The 12,997-nt window shown below is 42.4% G+C and overlaps 1 protein-coding gene across 1 annotated transcript; it reads left to right on the top strand.

Annotated features, from left to right (window-relative positions):
- Nucleotides 1–3,157: 3,157 nt before the first annotated feature.
- Nucleotides 3,158–12,559, top strand: CCDC181 (coiled-coil domain containing 181). Its single transcript, XM_012569985.5, has 6 exons — nucleotides 3,158–3,818; nucleotides 6,763–6,941; nucleotides 7,462–8,343; nucleotides 10,285–10,431; nucleotides 11,074–11,228; nucleotides 11,792–12,559. The coding sequence occupies exons 2-6, from the start codon at nucleotides 6,786–6,788 to the stop codon at nucleotides 11,910–11,912; spliced, it is 1,461 nt and encodes a 486-aa protein (XP_012425439.4). The 5' UTR covers nucleotides 3,158–3,818; nucleotides 6,763–6,785; the 3' UTR covers nucleotides 11,913–12,559.
- The last annotated feature ends 438 nt before the right edge of the window (nucleotides 12,560–12,997 follow it).

Here is a 12,997-nt window from a genome sequence, read left to right as displayed (position 1 = left end):
GGTTGTTCTGGGCATCTTTGTAACAAAGAGAAAAACAATTTAGAACAAAACATGCAAAAAGAAGCAAGGCTTAAAGAAGCTGATAGTTGCTGGCTGGCTTGTGTAGGTTTCCATAACTCTGTGCAAGTGTCTTGTCTTGGGGATTCTTATCTGCTGAGCAATCCATAAGCCACCACTAATTCCAATGCAGACTGGTCTGCAGAGGGAGATCAGCACTCACCGATGCAGGGTAGCCCTGGTCAGGATGCTCTGGTCTAACTGGGGGTGACAGTAAGGGAAAGAAGGTGTAGGGTTGCCATGCAGGAGAACCTTTCTACTTACATTGACCTAATTACAAAATTGAGGCCTTGAAGGAGAAATGCTTTAAGCTCCCCATCCTGGCATACCCTGCCTTGGAAGATGCCTGTGCTGTGTTTCTAGAAGACATGGCTTGTACCTCATAGTACAGGCTGGGCTGGAGGGCACAGTGGTTTGTGTGGGTAGTAGCCCAACAAGCCCTGTGCATAGCACAAAAAACAAGAGAAAAGAGGTGTTCTGGGAGGAAAGGAGGGAGGGGAGGCTTAAGTCTAGATGCTTCCTTCAGAGTTTTATTGCTGAAGGATAGGACTGTTGGTGTGTCCGGTCTGCTCTGAATTTCATTCATCTGCCTTCCCTGGGTGAATACAGGAGTCAGCTGTGGAAGGATGAGTTTCTTGACAGAGTGGGGGATTAAAATCTCTGCTTGCATATGTCAGGAATATAAGTAGTAGGTCCTACAGGTATGGCGTTACCCTTAAGGTAGGTTCAAGTGTTTCTCATCTGGTGCTGGGGAAAGGCTACTCTCTTGCAAGTGAGACAAATACACGTGAGCTGTGGCATTCCTTGCTCCTCCCATCGCATCCTGCCACATCGTGGACTGCTGAGAGAGCTGAAAGAGGCACACAGCTGCTGTGAAGGAGCGGATTTCTGCGCTGGAGATAGAGCACGCAGTGCCGTTCGGCAGCTATGAGATAAACACTACACACTGCTGTCTGCCTGTGATGGTGGGGCAGTTTCTTTGTTCCAGTTGATGCTGAGGGCTGCTGGAGGTGAGTGTTTCAACTGAATCTGTCCTGCACTGGGCTTGCTGTGATGCTGGTAGGATGAGGTGTAGTTCCTGGGATCACTGCTACAGTGAGGGACTGGGTGCTGGGCTTTTTCTATCCAAAAAGTAAGGAATAGTAAGAGCTGCCAGAGGCTGCTGTTTCAGGAGCAGCATCCACTGCTGGCCCCCTGGGCTAGCAGTGGCTGTGAGAGCCTGCCAAGGCAAGGCAGGGTCACACTAAACCCCTGGTGTGGCAGTGTGCATGTGTGACACAGCCAGCTGTTTGGGCAGTGCTCTCAGGGAAAGGGAAGGGCTCTATGTGGAAGCCGTTGTGTTTTCTTCTCTGTCGGTGTGATTGTGGCCAAGTACTGGGAAGGAAAGAAGGACTTTGGCTATGGCAGGGGCAGGAGACTGGATGCTCTGAACCCTGTTCCCAGTGGCTTTTGACAGTGTCAACTGTTCCCTGCACTCCATAAAAAAGGTGTTAAGGTGCTTGCTTAATGTTGCTCTGGAGGTGTTATGCAGCCTTTCTCTGTGAAACATACACATTCGCTGTATGTGAATCTATTCCCTGAACACAGTGTCTGATGCATTAGTGACACGGAAAACAGCAGCCAACATGTCAGGGTATGTCCGTGGAGCCCTGCACTGCTTTTCTGCTGTTTTTGTTGCATTTTTCATAACCACGCTCTGCAGCTTCCTCACACACAGGAACAACTGAAAACCAACATTTAATGACATGTGGGTTAAGGAATGCACAAATGAATTTTGATTGACCTTAAATCATTAAGTTATTATTATTAAACATCACATCTTGACATCCCAACAATGGTGTCTAATCCTTGTCTTAATCATGCTGATTTGTAATAAGTCACATAAAGCATCTCTTGTGAATGAAAAGGATAGCACTGGGTTTTAAGACAAAGGATAGTCTTAAAAGCAGAGCAGAAAGCCTTGGTATTGTACCCAGTTCTCTGTATTTTAGTCTGCTTTAGTCTATGAACTTGTCAAAATGAAACGTGGAAAATCAGAAATTCAGCCTATTGCCTTCAAGGGTGGGATAAGTGCATGCCCTGGGTGAGGTCACTGGTTGAAGTTTCGCCAGGTACAGCAGGAACCATTGCCAAGCAGGTAACAGAAATATCTTTGGTAAGTGTAAGGGAGCCCTTCCAGCCCACTAGAACCAATGTCAAAACCTGGTTTTCTTTTTCACTGTATGGTGTAAAATGAGCAGAAACCCTGAGGTTATGGAGTCCAGCCTCCTGCTGTGTCATGTGGCCTATGATGACAGATGTCTTCAGGGAACTCATGAGCCCCTTGGAGAGGTTCAGCTTTTCTGTCCCATGTGACTTTGAGTGACAGGGTGACCCTATCTGAGTTACTCTGAGAGCTATCAAAGCTCTGGCTTTGTGGCTGTTTTCTGCCTATATTTTCTTTCATTAGCATTAACTCTTTAGTACAGGGATGGTTGCTGCCTTCTGAGGTGTGTGGCCTTGTAGACAGTCATCCTTCACTTTGCCAGGCTGGTGTATCCAGAACTTGGGGGCATGACAGTGTGATGGGCACCATGTCATTGCTGCCACTGAAAAGAACTCCCTCCCTTGCTCTCTCCCTCTTTCCCCCCAGAGGGATCCATCCTACTGCAGCCCTGGCTGGTAGGAGGGCTGAGGAGGGTCATTCCCAAAAATTCGGTGCTGGGAAGCATCTTGTGATGCTGAATGAACCTCATCACCCCGAATAGCTGCTGACAGCTGCTTGCCCTTGCAGTGAGCTCTGTGTGTGCTCTGTGGGGAGTCTGGTGGTCACACAGCTCTTTGGGGTCCTGCTGGCCTCAAGGGCACAGCATCCACTACCTGTGGGGTGTTTTATCCTCCCTAGAGGAAACTGCAACCTGTCACCTCCCTCCAGCTCCACTGAGGAGTCTGATCCTTCTCCCTCTGCCAGCTCCCCCGGTTCCTCTGCAGGTAAATCAGGGTGGGGTTTTTTTGTTGTTTTTTTTTTTTGTTTGGTTTTTTTTTGTTGTTGTTTTTTTTTTTCCTAGTTCAAGGAGCAGTGTGTGGTTAACACAGAGAGGTGTGGCTCTGGAGATTCAATGCTGTCTTCATTCGTGGTGAGACTCTGGAATAGGTTGTCCAGAGAAGCTGTGGATGTCCCATCCCTGGAGGTGTTGAGGGCCAGGCTGGATGGGGTTCTGAGCAGCCTGGTCTAGTGGAAGGTGTCCCTGCCCATGGCAAGGGCGTTGGAGCTTCATGATCCCGTTCCAACCCGACAATTCTATGATTCTGTGATCAATAAAAGCCCAAATCCCGACACTGCTGCCTCTTGGGCTGATCCGATTGCTCACTGCCAGACGGAGCGTGATGAATAATAGAACACAAACCGAGGCTGCTTCCTGAGGAGTGCATAATTTAATAGCATCAAAGAAGGGCTTTGGGCTGGACAGGGCGAGTCATCTCCACACTCCTGCCCCTCTCCCGTGGGGTGAGTGTGCCCCCGCTCCCCTCAGCGCTCCGCTTGCCGACAGTTTCCAGGCCTTAGGTGCAAAAGGGGCAGGAAGGGGGGCCTGGCGAGGAGGCCCGTCCCCATGGCAACAGCGCGGCGCAGTCCGGCCGCGGAGGCGGCGTTTGTCCCTCGGGAGCCGCCGTGGCGCCGAGCGGCCCGCCGCTGTCACGGCAACCGCGGTGCCCTGCGGTGGCGGCTCCTCGTCCCGGCCGGAGCGGCGGCGCCGCCTGTCCCAGGGCAGCTGGGGATGCTGGTGAGGACGTGCCCCAGCGCCCCGGGGGGTTTGGGTTCGTGGGTCTGTGTGTGTGTGTGTGTGTGTGTGTGTGTGTGTGTGTGTTTTGATGCAGAAGGACAAAGCGACAGAAATCCGCCGCTCTGTCCGCCTTTCGTTGTGCCTGTGCCTGGCTGTGACCGCGTAGAGGTGTTGTTGCTAAGCTGTGCAGAGCGAATGGTCACACCGCACACCCTCCACAGACACACCCCGCGTAGAACAGAAGCAGGTGAAAATGAAGATGTGAGATTTTCAGAATACTTTCGGTTCTTCTTAGTGCTGAATCACTTTACTTCATAATATCCAAAATAGAACAGGAGCTGATTCAGGATTTTCTGGTGCCTCCAAGGCACCAGAAGGACATGGCATAAGAAGGACACGGAACTGTTGGAGCAAGTCCAGAAGAGGCCACGAGGCTGGCAAGAGGACGGGAGCACCTCCCCTGTGGAGACAGGCGGAGAAGGCTGGGGCTGTTCAGCCTGGAGAAGAGGAGGTTGTGTGGAAACCTCATTATAGCCTTCCAGTAATGAAGGGACCCATAGAGAATCTGGAGAAGGATTCCTTGTCAGGAGCTGCAGTGACAGGACAAGGGGAAATGAGTGGAGACTTGAAAGAGGGGAAGTTTAGGTTAGATAAAAGGAAGAAATTCTTTACTGTGAGGGTGTTGAAACACTGGAACAGATTGCCCAGGGAGATGGTGGATGCCCCATTCCTGGAAAGGGTTCAAGGCCAGGCTGGATGGGACTTTGAGCAGCCTGGTCTATTGGGACATGTTCCTGCCCCTGGCAGGGGGAGTTGGGAATAGACGATGTTAAGGTTCATTCCAACCCCTTACCATTCTGTGATTCTATGAAACAAATAATTTAATTGGAAGTTATCTCTTCAGCCATGGCTACTTTATCTTACAACAGGAGAAGTTGATTTTTGTGCTGCTCCCCACTATTACTCTTCACCTAAATGAATTAAACAGCATGTTCAATGTGTTTGTATTGAGTGCCACAGACTGATGTGAACATATTTTTTTAAAGGCACAATTAATCTGTGCAGCTTTTGTATCTGCTTATCGTAATAATGAAGTCACAGAGAAATAGTTCTTTGTGCTGAATATGCACTACAGCAAAGTAATCTCCATTAAGATCCCAGGTATGTCATCACCCAAACCAAGGATATTTGTTAAGGAAGGGGCATTTCCCAGCAAAAATCATTATGTGTCATATGAGGTGGTGCAGGGAAAACATGATGGAAATAATAGTGTTGAAAGCCAAGGCAACAGTCTGAATGAGCTCTTAAAATTTAAATTCTGAGAAATCTAGTGTGAATGAGTGATTCCAGTAGCAAGTGGTAGCTAAAAAGAAGTGAAAAACCTGACAGATTTTCTTAAACAACATATGGATCAGAGAAGACAAGGAGCTTTTAAAAGTTTTTGTACAAACAATTTTGCAGCAAAGAATGTCCAGCTTTATTACCACTCTAAAATAAATCTTGACTGAGCTTTGAGGCTTAAAAGAACATCACTCTTTACCAGCATGAAATACTGAGTTCTAAGGAGTAGAGCTGGTGTTCCTGAGAATACATAACTGAGAACTCAGAGATGCTCATCAGAACTCAAAACAAAGGCTTGGAAGAATTTAAGCAACATCTGCTGCAAGAAAGGGTTTTTACAAAACGCATAGATGGATTTGAAAGTCCAGGTGCAACCCTTGTTGATTCTCTGGTTCTGTGATTCTTGTCTGGAAGGCTAGGATGGTCACAGAGCAAGAGCTGTCCTGCTATTCTGGGGCCATCCAGAGTCAGACCTCTCTCTTACACCCCACATTGTCCTGCCACATGATATCACAGAATGTTAAGGGGTTGGAATGGACCTCATCAAATTGTGACCTTCTTGCCATGGGCAGGGATACCTTCCACTAGACCAGGTTGCTCAAAGCACCATCCAACCTGGTCTTGAAGACTTTCAGGAATGGGGCAGCCACAATCTCCCTGAGAAACCTGTTTCAGTGCCTTACCACTGAAACAGCAAAGAATTTAATCCTAATACCTAACCTAAAATTCCTCTCTTTCTTTTTGTACCCATTACTCCTTGTCCTGTCACAACAATCATGATCTTTGGTATATTGAAAATGACACTGATTAATCCTCCTAGAGACACATAGAAGTGGCACCTTCCAGCCTACAGCTGATGGTACAAAAAGAACAGGAACTTTTGAATAATTGATGTTTTCTTCTTCTGTGCTGCTTTTGTAAAAATTAATAAATAATTGAAGGAATGAGGAGGGGCTAAAGCTATAAACAGAGCAGAATCAGCTCTCTATGCTCATGAGTGTGTCCACATCTTTAAATTTTTTTGTCTTTGATGCCTTGTACTGAGAGAGCTGAGCTGAGGGGCAGCAGGCAGTCAGCGTAGAGCACCAAGCACTGGCATTTAAGCAGTCCTTCAGGAGCTGGTGGCACCTGTGTGCTATGCAGTACAAAGATTTTTTAAAAGATTCAGTCTTTATAGTGGCTCATCTTCAGGTTTGTCATGAACATGATTATAGCCAGTGTGATTAACAGATTAATGAGTGTTTAAACTGCATTAAACGAGTTAAGATATAAACAAGGCAAGATACAAGCAAGAAGTTCATAGCACTTCTAGCTAATATAAAATAGTGGTCTCTTTGTCCAAGCACAAGGCTAACTTGTTAAAATATCATGAGTTCTAATTTTAGCTCTGTCAGAGGTGTTAAATCCCCTTGATTTGCTGTATCTCAAACCTTCTCCGAGTAACCTGAGCTGGAAAGGCCAAAACCATTTATGTTTATGAGCCATTGGTGATCCTTAGTCCTGAGTGCTGTGGCACTATCTAACATGCTTGTATTACTGCTCACAAGTCTGATGTGGGTGTCATTAGAGTTTGAAAATGTTTTATTCCCTCTCCTTTGTGTAGTATTACTCTAACACATCATCAAAATGAGTGAAAAGGAAGCTCAAGGAGATCTGGATCAAAAGGAAGATCAAACAGATGTGGGTGAATCAACAGAAAATGCAGAATATGAGGATGATTTTGAAAAAGACACGGAATGCCTAACTGATGAAGAAGAAAAACAAAACCTTGGTGAAAAAGAGGTATTTGTTACATTAAATGCTAATTGTGTTATTTAGAAGACAAAATTGAGTAGTATTTGGAATCATAGGCACAAATTCAGTATTGCTGAAATGTGTAGGTGCATTCACTGAATTTTGACAAGGAAGGTTATTTGGAATTATAGTGAAAAACATTTCAGCTAACTGGTTGGTTTGGTTATAATATCTGTCAAGTAGAAAATTCAGTGTTCATTGAAAATGCTACTTTTTTTCAAAAGTACTTCTGGGTTCCTTTAAGTGTTTGTATAACACTCTTTGCAGTTTTATGCTGTCATTAATCACTTCACTGGTTAGTTAAACTTTGTGTGAATGTGATCATGAAGAAAATGAAGAGACTTGTTAGTGCCAAAAAAGCTGTTAGTTATAACATGTACTATGTGACAACTTGGTTTAGAATGAAGATAGTTTGTACTGCTCTTCTCTCTTACTGTATCTTTTCTCTTTCTTTGATAACTGCTCTTTTGTTGAGAGAAGAGACTAGTTTATTTTAATTTTTTTTTAGAATCCTGAAGAAAAGGAAGAGGATGTTGAAGCGAAAATTCTTAGAAGTGCAGACAGCTTCCAAGAAGACAATAAAGAAATAAAAGAAAATCTAGATCAGCTTTCAGAGGCAGATGCAAATGTGAAAGTGATATACTCTAATGAAAAATATTTGAAATCTGGGGCAGATATTGAACAGGAGGACCATGAATCTGATGCTGAGAGAGAAAGCTCTGTCCAGGAATCCAAGCTGGAAAATGAGCAGGAACTGGATGAGGGAGAGGATGAAGAAATAAAGCGTTATGTCTTGGAAAAGATTGAAGAAGCCAACAAAGAGCTGGAAAATCAGGCTCCTATGGATAAAAACAGAGAACGGAAATTAAAATTTGAGGATGAAGTGGGTCTTCAAGCTGCTCCTCCAGAAGATGCTGAAGTTGGTAAAACTGACCTTGCAAGAGCAGGCGATGTTTCAGACAGGCTGTCTAAGCTGAGTATTTCTGACAAGGGACAGAAAAGCATATCACTTTCAGCATGTGCTGGCTTAGATGAGAAGACAGATGGTAAAACTGTAGCTGAAAAAGATGAAAATTTTGAACTCTTATGTATATGTGACATTGAAAGCCAGGGCATTTTGGCCCCAGTGAGAGTTTATTTTACAGATATTGAAACTCAACAGACTACAGAACTCTTCAGTTCTTTGCCCACTGCCTCTCAAGCAAAAGAAATGCCTACATCTGACTCTAAGCAGCAGCCAGATTCTGCTTTGAATGGTGCAAAAGATGTGGGAAAACAGAAGACTGAGTGTGCGAACATACCTGTGAAAAGCTCCACTTACAGTCTTACTCCCAGACAAAAAGAATTAAGGAGGCAGATAGAGCTAAGGAAAGAAAGACTGAAGAGAGAGGTAAATATATAGAGAAAAGTAAATCACAGGACCATCCTATTCCTCTGCTCCACAAAGACCACGTGCTGTGTGTATTTACACCATAATCCTTTGATAAGAAGAGGCAGCAATAATAGTTGTAATAATAACAAGAACAGCAATAATAACAATAATTCTCTGGGCTTTGTAGGGAATCTCTCAAAGCTACTTTCCCAGAATTGCATAGGACCATGCCTTGCTCAGAGGAGAAATGAAGCATTTATTTAATATATCCTTCATAAATGGACCTGTTATATTTTTCTTACTGCTTTTGCTTTTTGACTCTCTCTCTATCTAGGTTCTTTTACAGTCCCACAGTTTATGGAATGTAGCACATGGTGTCACATCTGCACATATTATACTGCAGTGCAGGAAGTTTACATTAACCACAGTAAGGCTGGGGCATGTTTGGGTACTCAAGAAGTATGGATTAGACAATTATCATATGGGAGAGTGTTCAGTCATAATATAACATTTACATAGCAGACTGACTGTAAGAACCCTTTTAATTCTTTCTCAGCTCCTTACATGGAAAAAAAATATAATAGAGAGTCAGCCTCTGACAGCTGTAATGAGAACTTCAGAAATCTTTAATAGAGAGTAAAAAAATGGTGATTTTTTTTCTTCTTTTTGCATTATGATGATACAATTACAAAAAGGTAACTTGTTATGTATGTGTTGCCCTATAAAAGGACCATGAAGCATCTGCCATTTTCCTGTGCCATGATGTTCTAATTAAGCTGGCTAAGTAGCTTCCAAGGTTACTTTCTATCTGTGGAAAGAGCTCTAGCCTGCTTTATTTGAAAAGGTTGCTGAGGCTCAGCTTAGTAATGAGGGATATACAATCTGATGAGCAGTTGAAGTGTTTTCTTTGTGCACACAAGACTAGATCTCTTGAAACCATGCTCTGTGTATTTAATGTAAAAGGTAGGGTAGTGAGGGGAAGGAAGGTTATTTTTCTAACAGTATGTGCTAAATTTCTTCCTTGTTGGCTGACTTAAGAAAAAGTAAGGATGTGTTATTTCTTCATTCTGGAATGGAATTCTTCCATTCTGTGATGGGTTTCACATGCTTTAAACGTTTCTTTACATGACTAGAATCTATATGCTTCATATTGGTGGACTTTGTTTCATTCCAGTAAATTAGAAATGGTAAGTTTGAAGGATATAAGGAAGTTGTGTGTAGGTAGGAGGAACATCATCTATTTGCAAGATTAGATGTCTTAAGTATTGAAATGAGTAGGGATTATAGCTTTTGTGTCAAAGAGTAAATCCTGGTAAAAAGGGTCCTAATCAGCTTTTTGAAGCATTAATTGAAACTTTTTCTTCTCCTTGTAGATACTTACCATTAGCTAAAATGTAATTAATAAGTAAAAGAAACTTTTCTCCATTTTGTAAATATCAGTTCATTTTGTATAATTGAAAAAAGCCTGAAGCTATTAATATTCCTTAAGTAAATACATTGCAATTTCATGTCCAGAAAAGGTTCTTATTTATATGGTAGTGCCTGCCATGTGTTGTTAAATATCCTTTAGGGTTCAGTGGTCCATCAAGCCTGAGAGCTGCATTTATTTCTAAAATGTATCCATTTAAAGTGATTCTACGCTAACCAGAGATACTGGGCCGACTTAATTTTGAGTTTTTGCCTGAAGCTGTTTAAATGTCTGTGAGTCGAGAGGAAATAGAGGTAATCACAAGAGAATTAGACTGAAAGTGTCTGAATATATCACAAACAGAAGTGCTCCAAGCAATTTCTTCCTAAATGTTGTATTAGCTGTGATGCAGTCTTTGAGTAGTCTTGTTTCATCTGTATTTAAGTGTGTCTCATGCAATTCAAATGACTTATTTATTGCCTGCAACAGCCTTTGCAGATTAAGATAATTCTCTTAAAAACTAAGTTTATTCAGTTTTCCTTACACTTAAGGAAGAAGAAAAGAAAAGGGAACTAGAAGAAGTGAGGAGAAGGCAGAATGAAATGGTTTTTAAAGCTTGGTTACAGAAGAAGAAAGAACAGGTACAACAAGAAAAGCGAATTCGTCGTGCAAAGCTGCTGGAAGAGCAGAGCATTAAAGTAAGGTCTCCCTTATGTGGAACTGGGATCTATAGTGCTCTTGTTGAATAGGAAAACCCAATTCTAAACCTGCCTTCTTAGCTAAGTGTATGAAAATTTACAACAATGGGAAATGTTCTTGTTACATTGTTTTCAGTGAAGAGGTAGACTTGCAGGTTTATGATTGATCTGCTTAGCAGAGTGGCTTGCAATGCAGAAACAGCACACATGTACTTAACTTTAAAATCACAGGGGATACAGTGATGCTCCCATATACCAGGAGAAAGCCGTGATTAAGCCCTGAGTGAACAAGCAGCCAGAAGACTCTTTGGAGTGTGTTCCTTACCATCAGAACTTGCTAGTAAGCAGTTAATGCACATGACCTATCAAAACCTGGAGATTCAGATGCTGTTCTAAAATTCTTCTGCCTTAAAGTGATTGGCTTGAAAAGCTAAATTCACTTCTTGTTTAAACATAGTGCTTTGAATGCTTGCTCATGTATATATTCTATGCCAGATTAGCATATGCTCTAGTTTGTTTATAAAGGATGTTTCATGGAGGGGAGATGCCAGCAGAATACAAAAAAAAAGCTATTATAATGTGATTATTATGAAAGTTATTTATTGATAACCCTTGTGTATACATGTCTTTTTTATTCATTAGGAGGTGCACAGGGATCCAGAAGAAGCCTACAGATTATGGCTTAAAAAAAAGCACCAACAATATGTGAGAGAAAGACGGATAGAAGTCTTGAGACGACAAACTGAGGAAGTGGCCTTTTTTACAAGTGCAGAGGATTGTGACAGAGCTTTTAGAGAGTGAGTACTGTCATTCCTAAGGGACCACATTTGAAGCTTTTGTAGTCTATCATCTCAAAACTGTAGCTAGCTTATAGTACATGTTTGCTACTGAAGTCCTCATTGTTTTGGAGGGTTTTCACATGAATATGCCCTTTTAAAATTACACTCTAACAAAAATACATCAGTTCCTTGATGCTGTTTGTTCACTGCTGTGAAATTATTTGTCAGAACCTGAGCTGAAAAGAGTGAATTTTGCTAAAAAGGGGATTTTCTCCTCAAACCCTTGTTGCCTATTTTGGAGCAACCTTGGGTTGATTCAGTCCTTGAAATGAGCATAAAGCTAATTCAGTTTAACAAAAGGGGAGGGGTGTAAAGGTGGGTACAAAAGAAGGGGAATTGGGGTGGGAAAGTAGTGTTTCCTGTGTTTGGGTATGGCAGGCTTTTAGACTGTCTCAGCCATGACACCCAACTTCAAGACATGGTGGGCTCTATCATTTAAAGGACAAATCTCCTTTGAATGGATAATGTAAAACTTGAAATTACAACTGCCAGTACTTCTATTCCTCTTTCTCTCTCCATAGCTGGCTGAGAAAGAAGAGAGAAGAGAAACAAGCAGCAGAGCTAGCTGCTAAAGAGAGAGCCAAGCAGCTTAGATTAGAAGCCAGAAGATCAAGAAAAATGCGGAGCATCCACTATATTTAATTCCGAGCCCAAATCCTGTTGTTTCTCAGATCATTACAGCTGAAAATTTGATGTAGCCACAGAGTTCTTGGTGACAATCTTAATTTTTATGGCTTGAGCTTTCGTCCTTTGCAGCTACTAGCTTTTTGTGGTGTTTTTAAAGCTTTCAAGCAAGTTTAACAATTATCTTAAGTGACAATGATTTACTATCTATTTATTTGTAATTTAGTTGAAAAGCCTGCTTTAATGTATAACTCAGGATCTTCTTGGTTTAACCAAATCCAAATGAGTGCAAGATCTATGTATGAGGGTGGCAAATACACATTCCCTTCTTTAAAAGGCACTTTATACACAGCTCCATCATGGATTCCTGGATGCAGGCTACTGTGTAAAATGTTGAATTTTTGGTGGATTAATATTGCTGTTTGATGCTGCTAGTGATTAAGACTGTTCAAAGTGTTATGTTGTTGGAAAATGATGTTTCTTGTAGTACTTCCTATTGATCTGTTGACCAGTTCTAGACCAGAGGACTGTGTTCTTTCAGGTTCCCGGAAAATGGTGATTGAAGACTAATGTGTAGGTGATTGTGCAACAGGTTTTGAAACTTACTTCTGTGAGTCATATTCAGTAGTTTTCTATTCCATGGAATTAAAAGCTTGTGAAAATTATGACCTTTTTCCAGTAGTAAGGAAGTTCCTAATTGTGAACTCTTGATAGAGAACATGCCAAAGTCACAAATGAAATCATAAAGTCAGTGAAAGAAGAAGAGCAATCTGTCCAGCTGTATGCCCCAACAGATTTCGTGATCCTGGCATTGCTTTTAAATTTTTCAACATTCACAGTGTTTTCTGGGAGTACTGCAGCAGGCAGAAGTGTAGTAGATGCAAAGCAGATTTGCTGGTAGTATTTTTCTTGGTTATTTTTGGAGCTGCTTACAGGCACATTGAGAGCACTGGTGTTGGACTGGAGGCTGCTCTGTTGCAGCTTCTGCCAGCACAGAGAGCAAGCATGGACACAAAATGAAAATTTCACGTGCTAATGGGACACATAAGTAACAGGTGCCTTCCTCCTTCCAGTACCTTTCCAACACCAAAGGCACAAAGAGC

Source organism: Taeniopygia guttata, chromosome 1 (assembly GCF_048771995.1).
Source record: "Taeniopygia guttata chromosome 1, bTaeGut7.mat, whole genome shotgun sequence".
Classification (NCBI taxonomy): domain Eukaryota; kingdom Metazoa; phylum Chordata; class Aves; order Passeriformes; family Estrildidae; genus Taeniopygia; species Taeniopygia guttata.
This window is presented reverse-complemented; position numbering and strand designations above follow the sequence as displayed.

What these genes read in the sequence shown, in the direction of transcription:
- CCDC181 (XM_012569985.5), top strand. Translation starts at nt 6,786, where the DNA reads ATGAGTGAAAAGGAAGCTCAAGGAGATCTGGATCAAAAGGAAGATCAA. An exon ending in AAAACCTTGGTGAAAAAGAG is followed by an intron (nt 6,942 to 7,461) that starts GTATTTGTTACA and finishes ATTTTTTTTTAG; the next exon opens with AATCCTGAAGAAAAGGAAGA. An exon ending in TGTGACAGAGCTTTTAGAGA is followed by an intron (nt 11,229 to 11,791) that starts GTGAGTACTGTC and finishes CTCTCTCCATAG; the next exon opens with CTGGCTGAGAAAGAAGAGAG.